At 43.0% G+C, this 13,812-nt stretch overlaps 1 protein-coding gene across 3 annotated transcripts in view; it reads right to left on the bottom strand.

Annotated features, from left to right (window-relative positions):
- Positions 1 to 13,812, bottom strand: part of ANKRD28 (ankyrin repeat domain 28) — a 121,347-nt gene that overhangs the window by 42,812 nt on the left and 64,723 nt on the right. For all 3 annotated transcript variants that reach the window (XM_066584843.1, XM_066584841.1, XM_066584844.1), the window contains exons 4-5: positions 3,468 to 3,538; positions 801 to 1,001 (exon numbers count right to left, since the gene is read on the bottom strand). In XM_066584843.1, the coding sequence (XP_066440940.1) occupies positions 801 to 1,001; positions 3,468 to 3,538 (272 nt within the window). The remainder of the gene's footprint in view (positions 1 to 800; positions 1,002 to 3,467; positions 3,539 to 13,812) is intronic.

Raw genomic sequence — 13,812 nt, forward strand, 5'->3', positions numbered from 1 at the left:
AATTGCAGTTTTTTCCCCTCATCTAAACTTTATGAGCGTATGCATCCATAAGAGCAATAAAAAAGGGATATTTGCATCCCAACCAATCATTTGCCTAGACGGGAATACTTGCCTGTAAGCCATCGCCACCGAGGTCGGAGACTACAGAGGATGGGCTGTTCTACGCCCTTTCCAAAAACTCCCATCTACTTTTATGGGCGTTACGGAAACAGGGTAGAACAGTGAGTATGGCGGTTTCCAAAATCTTGGCTGGGATTGGGGTAGTGAGGCTCCAGTTTACAGGTCTCTGGTACCCGCATCCATCAGATATATTTGGCACGTCCAGTGGCCATGCCATAATCCTCAAAAGTTGAGGCATACCCCTTTAAAAGTAAATCTGAACGTGAAATGACTTTCTTTATTGCATTCATAAGAAAAGTAGGCTTAAAATATCATTATCAAATGCATAGAGGGCAGAATGTGGATCTAGAAAGGAGGCACAACAGCAGGATTCTTGAATTCTATGCAGCACCGCCAGGAAGTTGCCAATTTCAGTGCGCCTATGTGACAAGGAGGGGCGAACTGAATAGACCGAGTACATTCAAGCAGTGTTTCTAAAATTGGACAGCAGATGTCTCTAAAAGAACATTGCTGCGCTTCAATATGATTGCTGCTGAAAAAGTATCAGCCTCCCAGCAGCCTAACAGAATAATTCACGAAGTGCTGCTGCTAAAGCGTTACCGCTAAACACAACATACGATGATTGCCGGTTACGTTGGAATAGACCCCGAAGACCAATGGCATAAGCTTCTGCCCCGTACCTCTACATGACCGCTGAAGGCTGCATGGTGTAATGCTGTTCTCCCTGCCCGGTCCGATACATTAACATTGCTAAGAAGAGGCACCAGTGCTTCGGCACACGTCACAGCTTTGTTGGCTGCAGCTATATGCAGGGGGGTCTGCCAGTTCTTGTCACGAGCGTTGACATCAGCCGAATGCTTTAGCAGCACCTTAACAGCATCCTGGGAAGACAAGATGAGATGAAGAACCGTGCTATATAAAAACTGTTAAAAACATATAGTCTTAGAAATCAGTCAAGCAGAATTAACTTAGCGGTTCGGAATAAGCTGCCATATGTGCGTGTACATGAAGAGTAGCAATATTTCTGCCCATTAAATGGCATTTATATACAGTTTTCCCATCTGCAGGCTTTCTAATTATCAAGTCCTCCCTCAGCTGGTGGGTTGAGACTAGCTGTTATGTCTTCCATACACGACGCACAGAGATAGGGGGGAGTAGGAACTCTACTTCTCCCTCTCCCACACACCAAGAAGCAGCAGCAGCATGGAGGATATTGTACAGCAGAACTGAGCAGTGTAGCTGTGAATCCAGAACTGAGGCGTGATAAAACACTTACTAGATGCTGCAGCCACATCTCTATTCAAGTCTTCCTGCCTCTGTGTTCCCCCAACAGTACACAATGCTCCCTCGTTTCCATTGAGTTTTATAGGCAGCGTGAGATAACAGCAAAGACCCACCCTTACTTCCTGTAATTCGTCTGTGTCTCGGCTGTTAGAGACAGATTTCACATGACAACAGGTGGCAATTTAGAAGAGAGACCCCCTAAAGGCCAGCACTTCAGTGATGTTTCAGCACACAAACATAATTTAAAGGGGTTTTCTAGTTGTAAGCTATTGTTGGCCTATTCTCAGGATAGGTTATCGATAATAGATTGGATAGGGTCTGTCATCCAAGATCTCTGCTGATCAGCTGTTTGCTGGGCTGCTGTGCTCAGGCACCAAGCCGATTTCTGCATGAAGCAGACAGCTCCATTCTCACTGCAATGGTGAGACTTGGTATTGCAGCAACGTACTTCGTCTACAATCCAAAGCCTGGCCACTGCAGTGAGAACGGAGCAATCTGCTTCCTGTAGAAAACAGGTCTGTGCATGAGCTTACCAGCCCAGCACTGCTATTCTACTGATGATGGCCTATCCTGAGGCTAGACCATTAGTGGTTTACAAGTAGCCAACCCCTTTAAGAAGGAAAAAAAAAAGTACTGGATATTTTGGTTCTAACCATTGGCCACTAAAAAACAGGGGGAAAAAAACACACACACCAGTACTGCTAGAAAAGCGCAGAGTTTTTTTTCCTCTATTTCCACTCTGGCAAAAACACCCCTTTACCCGATTGCCTGTTACACTCTAGACGTCTCCTACGTATACTGCAGTCACTTATGCAGTACAGCTTCTTGTGTGAGGTTTAGATTTCTCCCTGCTCTGCTAACACTCTCATGATGCATCAGCACAGCATCACATTACCAGCTAGAGCTAGTACCATCTCCGCCTGCTGGGGAAGTCACTGCCATTACCTTCTGTAGTCACCAAAATACACTAAAAACAATAGGTAAACAGTAGAGATGAGTGAGTATACTCGCTAAGGGCAAGTGCTCGAGCGAGCATTGCCCTTAGCGAGTACCTGTCCGCTCGAGACATAAGGTTTGGATGCCGGAGCGGGGGAGCAGTGAGTAGCGGCAGTCAGCAGGGGGGAGCGGGGGGGGGGGGGGGGGGGGGAGGAAGAAAGATCTCTCCTCCGTTCCTCTCCGCTCTCCCCCGCAGCTCCCTGCCCGCCACCGGCACCCGAACCTTTTGTCTCGAGCGGGCAATTGTCCTTAGCGAGTATGCTCGCTTGTCACTAGTAAACAGTCATGAGAAGGAGCTGCGTTTTTCTTCCAACTGTGTGATAGAAGCCTTTAATCATCAGCAGTAACTGTGATGAGGCTATGTCCCCTCCATGAAGAGCTTGTGTGGTACAGGACATGTAATACTGTAGGAATTATGCTGAGTGTAAAAAAAAAAAAAAAAAAAAAAAAAAAAAAAGGGACTTCTTGAGAGAACATAGAGCCAAGTAATTCTCATGTGATCAGAATGAGATCACATGACCCACCGGAAGAGAAGGACTCCAGGACGTTTTCACTAGAAAGGAGTAACTAACCAAGGCAACGCTATCAGACTTCTACATACTGGGGGGCTAGCTACATAATAAACGAACAGAAAAGCAGGAGTGCCCCTTTAAGAGATTAATCAGGAAGCACAAGGAAAGAAACAAAATGAAGAACAATACTTAAGCAGGGTAAATGTAACCAAAAACAAATTTACGAGATTAGGAGTAATGTTCAGAAAAATTCCTTGTTTATTATATGGAGTCATGGAAATGTGCCTTTTTTCATTATTTATAAGCTCTGGAATTTTTATACAATTTTCAATTGCAATATGAAAATCATTTTCAAGTAGCGGGACCGCACAGACAGATTTATTTTTGGTCTTTTGAGCTTTGGGAAATGACTCACCAGAAGACACACTAGGCTCCCTGCTGCAGATGTACTCAAAACAAGCATACACAGATGCAATATCAATTTATTACATACTGTATATACCAAATGTCAAAAAGATCTGTATAAAATATTCAGGGAGAGTTCTTCGGACTTACCTCGCTACAAGGTGCGACGGCTCGGTGGAGAGGAGTCAACCATTTGCTGTCTTTGGCATTTACTCTGGCTCCTGTAAAGCAGAAGCACAGATGTAGTTTATAGACAATGAAGTAAAACGTTACGGAAATGCAACTAATTGTTACAAGATGCTGTAAAAGCCATAAAGCAAAACACTTCATTTTCGACTATTGTCCCCTTTCGAACAGCTCAGAAATTCTGTTTCTTTTGATAGCTAGGATACACATACTCTCCAAGGCACCGTGTCATCTTAACCCCCGTGTGGCACCAGTTTCAAAAGCACAGGACTGCAAATGAAGAGGGCTGAGGAACCATACCAAACGAGGTTTAGTGGAGTTTTCTACAATTTCTTAAATCCCCCGCCGATCAGGTGATTGAAGTAATTTTGGTGCATGGGTGGGCACTGCTGTCACGTCAGTTCATACCAGAACAGTGCCGTACATTGGATAGCGGCTGTACCTGGTCATGCAGCTCAGTCCCCCGATTCATTGCTCTGAAGCAAAGTAACTGATGAACAGTCACTCAAGCACAGTGGCCTCTTCAATAAGCTGATCGGCAGGAATCCCAAGGGGCAGGTCGCTTATAGGCTTCTTTCACATCAGCATTTATAATTTCCATTGTTTGGCTCAATTATAGGTGCCAAACAACAAAAATATTGGAAAAATGAGATGCGGCACATAGTGGACTCAAAGAGCTCCAGACAGACCCTATTGACTATAATGAGGTCCGTCTAGCTTCCAGCGGCCCACCCTATATTTTCCTAGATAAAACAGTGTAGCACTTAGGATTTTGTGATCATCTGCGCCCAACCGTCGCCTCCAGCGCAATGTGAACATGGCCTAAGTAGTAAAATTTGTGCGTTTCATCTGCCATTGGGAACACAAATAAGATATGATTTTGCAGTCCCTACAAGCATGCAGAAAGTGCTGAGAAAGAGGTTTAAGAACCTCAATAAAAATCTATTCATTAAGCATTAAGGCAAACCAAAACGACAAATGAAAACGACACTACGAATGCTACTAAAAGCCAAAAAGTTAAAGAATTCAGTATTCATGAAAGGTCGCTTTCATAGTTAACAACGTACTTTATAGGAATCTGCTACAGAAAGGTCAAAGCACAAAAACTGTACGCCAAAGCCGGGTCTGGGCGCTGCGCAGAATTCTGGAATTTCATCTGCATAAAAAGTCACTTGAATAGGAGGCGAAATAATGACTCACAGCTCATAGCAGAAACAGCAAGAACATGTAACCACAGCAACAGGCGCCGACATCATACAGACCGAATTAGAAAAGAATTAGGTAGTAAGAAAAGCAAATCAGGAAGTCTGCCACCGGCTTCCGCCAGGTTACTCAGCATCAGAGAGTCGGACTCTCCAATGTTTCCGTTCTCACCACAAGTCTAGTTCTAGTTTTGTCAGAGACCACTTGGTGCAGCTATTCAGGACCGATGCAGAACCAATATGCTCTCGTATCACAGAGCGATCTAAGACATACAACACAAGCAAAAACGGAAACGGCTGCAACATCCTTCTGCTTCGTTAGATTGCCATCATGTATTTCCTCTTGTGTTGCAGTGCGATTGTACACATCTAATATAGAAAGGTTATGTCACCATATGCCAGTGTCATGTACAGCAGGAGGAAGCCAACTGCATAGAATTTCATAAAATTGACGAAAAGACAATAAAAGAGGATTTCTTATTAAAAACAATTAAAACCGGTTGCTCTTTAGTTATACTTGTTTCTGAAAAAGCTGGGTGACAACTATTAACCACCACCGTTACAATTTCCATAGAGGTAACTTCCGGACTATTCAACGTGCATGTCTCCACCGGCAATGTCCCTGAAACCAATCACAGCCATTCATCGAGTGCTCACTGTGATTGGCTAAGCGTCAGCCAATCACAGCCAGCGCTTACAGGAGGCGGGGATTTTTGAATCCCCAGCCAGAAGAGAAGATAATAACTGCCGGGGGCTCGGGGAGAAGATGCGGCCGGGCTGACAATGCGGGACAAGTGACGTATGTGTGGTTGCACCCCCCCCCCCCCCCTTCTTCCGCTACGGCTTATTTTCAAGGAAGGGCTTATATTTCAAGCCACCCCCGAAAATCCTCGCATGTGATGCTACAAAGTCACAGTATCACCGCGATGGGTCGCACGGATATCGCATGGACCAGTGACGCGATATCGCTGCGATTTTCTCGCAGTGATGCCGTGTCGACAGTGTGAACGAGGCCTTAAAAAAAAAAAAAAAAAAAGGAACCTGTTGCATTGAACATGGCGTCTGATTTGCAAGTAGTATACTATACAGCAGGAAGAGCTGAGCAGATTAATATATAGTTTTTTGGGAAAAGCTTCAGTGTAATAAATATTTCATTCATTTATATCCCTTCTCTTTCTGAGCTGAACAGTCCAATGGGCGGTCCAATCAGTGATTGCCATTCTTCCTTGCATGTGTATACAGAGATAACGGTCACTGATGGGACCGCCCACTGGACTCCTAAGCATAGACAGAGAAGGGATTTACCGCAATATACAAGTTTTCTTCCTACAAAGCTGTGTGTCAATCTGCTCGCCAGCTACCGCTTTATATCATGCTGTCCACAATTAGGTCTGCAAGTACCATGTGACAGGTTGCCTAGAATATTGGCCAAAGAAAGTAATTATTGTCGACTTATCCTTCATTTGCAAATTAACAAGCACATGTTCATTCTGAATGAAAATGGACTTTAACTATTCCTATGCTCAGAGGTAATAGAAGAGGAATGATAAGAAAGCAACCTTTCCTAGGCCTTATATTCAGATGTACAAGTCAGGATAAAGTACTGCCCTGGTTGACAATCTAAAGCTCAGTCATGAGATTACAGTATTCCATATTTTAGGTTACACACTAGAAAGAGGACCTGTCACCACTCCGGACACACATTTTACTAAATACTACTATTCTTAATAATACTTCTAGATCATTCTTTCTGTTGTGCCGACCCCATGCTATTCCTTCCAAAAATGTAATAAGTTGACAACTGGGCATTACTAACTGGGGGTGTGGCCTTACAATCTAACATTGTCCAATCAGTACTGACCGTTCCAGATTGTGTAGAAACAGACCTTTTTGACAAGGGAATGGACACGCCCTGTTGTCACTTTATAAATATTCAGCAGGAACAGGTCTGGGAGGGAAATCAATTCTCTTTAACCAAAAGAATTTTGGTGGGCAGCCTTTGTAATAATTTTAGTACAGTATTTTAAAATCCAAGAACAAAAATGTTAAATAAGGGCGTTCTCATACGTAGGTTCTAGACTGACCAGTCAAGACAAATCACTAAACTGTCTAACATCATGGAAGTATACTACGTTGTGTTGACATTAAGATACTAAAGACTCGGACTGAAAGATCACTAATTATTGGAATTAAAATGCCAATTGAATAAAAACAAAAGTGGGAAACTACTGAAGTGCAGAATTATCTTTAAAATGTAACTGAACTTTTTGAAAACTTTTGATATTAGAGCAACATATCAAAAGTTTTGGTCCGTGAGGGTCCTGGTGCGGAGACCGCTGCTAATTGCTAAAATGAGGAGGCTGCACAGTTCAACTGAGCGCGGAGTTTCTTTGGCGGTCTTCATTGCTCGCCAGCTCCTCTTGGACTTCCACAGACATCTATGCGTCAGTCTTCAGCTGCCAGCACACGTTGAAGACAGCCGAAGGGGCACAGTGCTCGGATGATTGTTTTCTGTTACAGCAATCAGCAGGGTGTTAGTACCTTGACCCCCCACTGATCAAAACTTCTGAAATAATCAAAAGTTTTTAAACAGTGCAGTTACTCTTTAACATATGTTATAAACTACAGAGATGTGCCAGTACACCCGATGCGGTAATGACAATGCATGGAGACTGAACACCACTGCCTGGCATTAGCCATAAGGAATCATTTTTAGTCACCATAGTAACGGTTAAATGTCAAATCCTACTTGTCAATCATATAGATATACCCCCCCCCCCCTATAGCTTCACAAGGTTGATGCTCCAGGAGGAACCAGCTAGTGACTAATTCTAGCACAAGTTTGCCGTTGCCTGATTAATCATGAAAGCCCCCACCTTCATTTGGAGGCTATAGAAGACACTCCATTATGTCATTAACCACGGCACCGCCAGCTGTACTGTGCAGAGCTACCCCTATGTTATTGTAGAAATACCAGAGATATAACATTAGTATCTTAATCATATGTCCACGGAATACAGATGCCAAGACTGAGGTAGTATTCAGACAGTCGTATGCCAGTTGTGCTCGAGCCACTTGGGCGCAGCTGGCATCAGACCACACATTGCATGCGCTATTCCCGTACGTGAAAAAGTATGAGAATTGACATGCAGTGATTAGAATAGTCCAAAAACTATTATGGGGCCTTGTGCTGCTGTGGGATACAAGGCCTTACAATAGGTCTGTAAATGGGCTTAAGAACTTCGAAAAAGAGGTCAATAGAAAAGATGGTCTTACTCATGGTTATTTGGAAACAGACCTGCAAGTATAAAGGGTAAAATGTGTGAAGGGTTTTTTTAAGAGATGCTATCCTGGAGCACCTCAAGGAAAATGGCTGTATAACTACATATCAGCATGGGTTGATGAGAGATCGCTCCTGTCAAACCACCCTGATCAGCTTCTAGGAGGAGGTAAGTTCTAGACTGGATCGGGAGAGTCATGTGATCTTGTGTATCTGGACTTTTCCAAAGCGTTTGATACTGTGCCACATAAAAGGTTGGTATATAACATGAGTGCTTGGTCTGGGCGAGAATGTGTGTAAGTGGGTAAGTAACTGGTCAGTGGTAGAAAGCAATGGTCATAAAGGATTCATGCTCTGATTGGGTCATCGTTACTAGTGGGGGACCACAGGGGGCAGTATTGGGCCCCATTCGCTTTAATATATTTATTAATGACCTGGTAGAAGGATTGTGCTGTAAAATATCAATATTTGCAGATGATACAAAACTAAGTAAAGTATTAACACAAGAGGACAGCATGCGGTTACATCTGGATAAGTTGGAGGCTTGGGCAGAAAAGTGGCAAATTCCGTTTAACACTCATAAATGTAAGGTTCTGCACACGGGCAGAGGAAATACATGTCACCATTTCCCAATGTTTTCCCATTTAGCTTGTAACACTGACATGGGAAAGGACTTGGGGACTTTAGTTAACTGTAAACTTTACTGAAGCACCAGCCATTCTCTGTGTCACCCTTCTTACAATGATACCAAGTTTATACAGTTCATGTTTTGCTACTTTTTAAAGGGGTTTTCCGTGGAAACTACTACTGATGACCTATCGGGTTAGATGATGAAAAGTTGATCGGTTGGGGTCCATCGCTCAGGACCCCAACCGATCAGCTGAGGGGGCACATGCTGTCAGCTCTGCAAATACACAGAGGTTGGAGCTAAAGCAACGTAGGTCTCTGCGCCGACATCTGTAGTGGCCGGCGCTTGTAACTGCAGGCACGGCTATCATTGAAATAAACGCCATAACAGTTATTTTTCCACTGAGTGAGCACTATGAGGGGGTTTTTTCCCGCTCTAGTCTTAATGAGCTAACTTTTTTACATGGGTAATTACTGATGTAACCATACCAATTTCATGTTGTTGTTTTTTTAAACACATAACAAGGGAGAAAAGGTGGGGGTTTGACTTTTATTTAGCTTTATATTAAAAAAAAAAAAATTTAAAAGTTTATAAAAAATGGTTCATTTTTGTCTCATTAGGGGACTTGAATGTCATAAGGAATGATTGTCCTTATACTTCAATATAGCAGTGTATTACATTGGCCAAAGAAACCCTGCCTCTGGGTAGGGTCGCCGTAGAGGACAGACCCATAAGCCATTGTCAAGCCTCCAGGTGGTAGTGCAACCCATTAACACCCTGTGATTACATCAAAGGGATCCGATGGGTGACATAGGGAGCCCTCTCCCTATATCAGTCTTACATGCCGTGGCTGCATTGACCGTGGCATGTAAACTGTTCAACGTCTGGGATCGGAGGTCACCAGATAACTGTACCGGTCTTATTCTGATGCATTATAAAAAAAGGTGCATGCATTGGGGAAAAGCCCCTTAGTGACGCCATAAAAAAGGTGTATTGACGACACCAAGGGGTTAATGGGCTGAAATCCACGGCAGTCCTAGGAGCCTTCAGTAGACATAGGCAGCCCGCTATCACAGCATAGGGAAGCCGATGGGGCACCAGAACTGACCGCGAGATCCAAGCAGCTATATTGCCACAGGGTAGAGCTCTGCTCCCAAACTGCCTTCATATCACCTTTGTACTACTGAGCATTGCTCTGTAATCCCAGTTAGTAAGGCCAGTGATGGGTTGTAATGGTCGCATGCCAGTAAGGCAATGTATCAGTTTAAGATGGCAAACAGAGACTGGCAGAGAGCACTGGAGGATCTATGCTGGATCAGCAGTGGATTGAAGAGGTGAGGAGTGCAGTGCTTGGGGGGAGGGGGGGGGGGGGAGCGTAATATCCCCACGTTTGTAGCTTTTTGAAAAAATGTTCATGATCCATTTTAAAAGGGAATGGGTCATCAGAAAATGACATAAAACATAAGAATTTGATGTTTTTTTCCCTTAATTTTTGATGGTATAAGCGATTGTAAAAAAAATAAATAAACTAAAATCCTGCAGTTTTTACACTGGTTACGAAGCTCACTAATAGTCTGACACTTCCATTTCATCTCATTGTCACCACAGGCAGCATTATAACGAAAGTAGACTCTTACATATCGGTAACAGCATCCACTAGTCACAAGAGGTGATGGTCACAGTTCACCCCTGCTCCCCCCCCCCCCCCCCCACAATGACCTCTGCACAGGTTACAGGGCATGTGTAGAACAATCTCCCATAGAAGTCAATGGGTCATTGTAAGCCACTCGCTAAAAGCAGCAGTGAAACACATCTCTGTGCTCAGGCAAGATGGCAGAGCCCTTCACCATGTATAGACTACAGAATGAAACACATCTACAATCAGAAAACAACTTATTAGAATTTAATATGTATCACTATTTAGCTTTAATTGGTTAAAAAAAAATGGAAGCGATACATTCCCTGATATAGTAAAACTTTCAGGAACACATGGACAGAAGAGGAGCATTTTACGGGCAATCCGCCATTGTCTAGCTTACCTCTGGTTTATATCATAAAGACCAGAAGCTGTTCTTGCTGTTCGTGTCACAGGAGTGTCATAACAGCCCGGCAGTCAACTCATAAAAAGCCAGAGCAGACAAACCCGGACTACAAATTAAAAACACAGATCAAAATGGTGAGATTTGTCAAAACTGGTGCAAAAGTAAGGTGTAAAGGCCCATTTACATGCAACGATTATCGCTCAAAATGTGTTCAAACGACCAAAAATGAGTGATAATCGTTACATGTAAACGCGGGCATCGGGCACTTTTCGTTTGAACAATGATTTTAAAGGTGAACTTAAAAATCCATCGTTCAGATACTGGAGATAAAGCAAACACATTTATCTCTCAGACTGCAGGCTGTTATCTCCACGGGGAGTCGGCAGATAATATTGTAATCTGCTGTCAACTGCAAGCAGAACAATGCAGCTGTGTGCACCGCTGGGAGTGAATCACACACTGGGCTCTGCAAACATCTCTTGGAGGCCCTTTTACATGCAAATGATGATGATAAAGTGTTAATGGCCATTAACATTTTATGCAAAAAGATAAACTTCCAATCTTTGCGTGCAAATGGACCTTAGGTTCCATGGCAAACAATCAGATTGCCACTTTGATTTTCAAGAGGGATCCAATTGTTTGAGTATTAAAAAAAAAAAATCAAATTTCATTTTTTTCAGATAAACATGCTATATTGTCGGCTCGTTAATGGGCAGAATCTCTGCCCTACAAAAGGTCCTTTAAAAAAAAAAAAAAACTGTTAGGAAAGATGTGCTGGAGTTTCCTATAGCATCAGCATTCAGGTAATGTACAGTAGTAATATGGGCAGGACCGACCACCTCTCACTGACACTAAAGGAAACGTCTATGCTTTAGGGTGCACACGTACGTGCACCATGTGTGTGAGTTGTACCCGAGAGCCTTGTATTGGACAGCACATGGACACTCGTCCGTGTGCTGTCTGATTTACATGGACCAAGTGCATAGACCTGCATTAGCATCTCTTATTTCTTGCCCCTGACACACAATGAACTATTTCATGCAGACCATTGTTCGACAAGAAAATAAAGAAAATAACCTGCATCGCCCCATAGGCGATAATGGGGCGGTGCGCTTCCGTGAATTAACACAATCAGCACATATAATACACGCTGGTGTGTCGGAGGGCGTCTGATGATCATTTTGTATCCGTCTGTACTCTGATTTGCATGGAGATTCAAGTTTACTAAAATTGCTGTCTTGATGAGTAATAAATATGTAAATAAAGGCCTGGATATTGGCCTGCACTTCAGTTTGCTTTAACCCCTTACTGACCAAGCTTTTTTGCCTTTTTCCATTTTCGTTTTTTCCTCCTCCCTTTTAAAAAAACCGTAACTCCTTTATTTATCCATCGCTGTCGCTGTACGAGGGCTTGTTTTTTGTGAGACGAGTTGTATTTTTCAATGGTGCTATTCAATGTACTGAAAAATATTTTTAAAAATTCCAAGTGGAGAGAAATGGGGGAAAAACATGACATTCCGCCATCTTTCCGTGCACCTTGTTTCTACGGCGCACAAACTGCAACAAAAATCGCATAATTTTATTCTATGCGTCTGTACGATTACTACGATACTAAACAGTCTTGTTTTTTTTGTTTTGCTGCACTATTTATATTATTTTAAAGATACTTAAATTTTTTAAAAGTTATTTTCTGCCGCCATCTTCTGCGCACAATTACTTATTTTTCTGCCGACATAGTTGTGCAAGGGCTCATTTTGTGCGGGATGTCCTGTAGTTTGCGTTGGTACCATTTTTAAATAGATACAACTTTTTGATCGCTTTTTATTACATTTTTTCTTGGAAACAGGGTGACCAAAAAAGCGCATTTCTGGTGTTCTTTATTTTATCCCGGACATCCTTCACTGTGCATGGTAAATAATGCATTGCTTTATAGATCGGACTTTTACGGACACAGTGATGTCAAATATGTATTTTTTTATTGTAAATATTGCAAAAGCTTTTTTTTTGCTGGTTTTTTTTCCACTTTTATAACTTTTCTTTTAATAATTAATAAAACTTTATTGTTCTTATTTGTACATTTTATTTAAGCCCCCATGGGTGGCCACCATATGCGATGCTCTGATCGCTCCTGCAGTATGATGTCATGCTATATCTGACAGGCAGTCTATCAAGCCACCCCACAGGGATGGCTTGATAGGCATTCTGCCATGACAGCCCCGGGGCCTTTCAGAAGACCCCTGGCTGCCATGACACCAACACGGCTCTCCTGATCTCACCGCGGGGGACCGCCGGTCGGGGATTTAAATTCCGCTGCCAGATTTGACAGCAGCATTTAAAGGGTTAACAGTCCCTATAGGCCGCGCGGCCGAACGAGATTGTAACCCGCATGTGTCAGGTGTAATAAACAGCTGACACCCGCGATGTATGGAGGAAGATAGCAGCGTTATCTGCCTCCATACACGTCCTGCAACGGCAGGACGTAAAAACACGATAGGGTGGTCACTAAGGGGTTAATTATACGGCACTCAGCTATTTTATTGGGGTGAAAGGTGTAATGCCTTCCTTACACAACCAGCAGAATTTCAGCAGCTGCCAGTAATCCATCATCCAACCCCACGGACAATAGGACCTGTGTACAAGCACGCTGAAATCCTGCAAGCTACTTACTGCATGTGTGAAACAGAAAAGGGGCACCTGAGCTCCAACCGGGCATCGAATATACTGCAAAGTGACAAATGATGGAAGAAGTCTGAAGATAACGCTACACCAAGCATGTATATATCCTGGGTTATGAAGGTGCCCAATACATACTATAGGTGCTGGTTCACCAACTGTCAACCTATACTTTAACCCTTTCCAATCCAGTGCCAGACCTCGTCTGACACGTCTCTAACCCTATGCAGAAGAGAGCTCCGATGTCAGAGCTCTCTTCTGCATAGTGTCAGAAACAGGTGATACACATTGTATGCACTTCTAGGATGCCTCTGTATTACAGAGATAGACAGCTGTCATGTTAGAAAGGACTAGCGTCTTATTAGATAAAATGTAATATCAATATACATATATCTACAGGATTATCACAGATTAGGTTTCTGATGTGAAACACTCATAAAACGCATGTTCAAATTTTCAAAAATTGCTAACAAAATCATTACGAT

The sequence above is a fragment of the Eleutherodactylus coqui genome, chromosome 12 (genome assembly GCF_035609145.1).
Source record: "Eleutherodactylus coqui strain aEleCoq1 chromosome 12, aEleCoq1.hap1, whole genome shotgun sequence".
In the NCBI taxonomy this organism is placed as follows: Eukaryota; Metazoa; Chordata; class Amphibia; order Anura; family Eleutherodactylidae; genus Eleutherodactylus; species Eleutherodactylus coqui.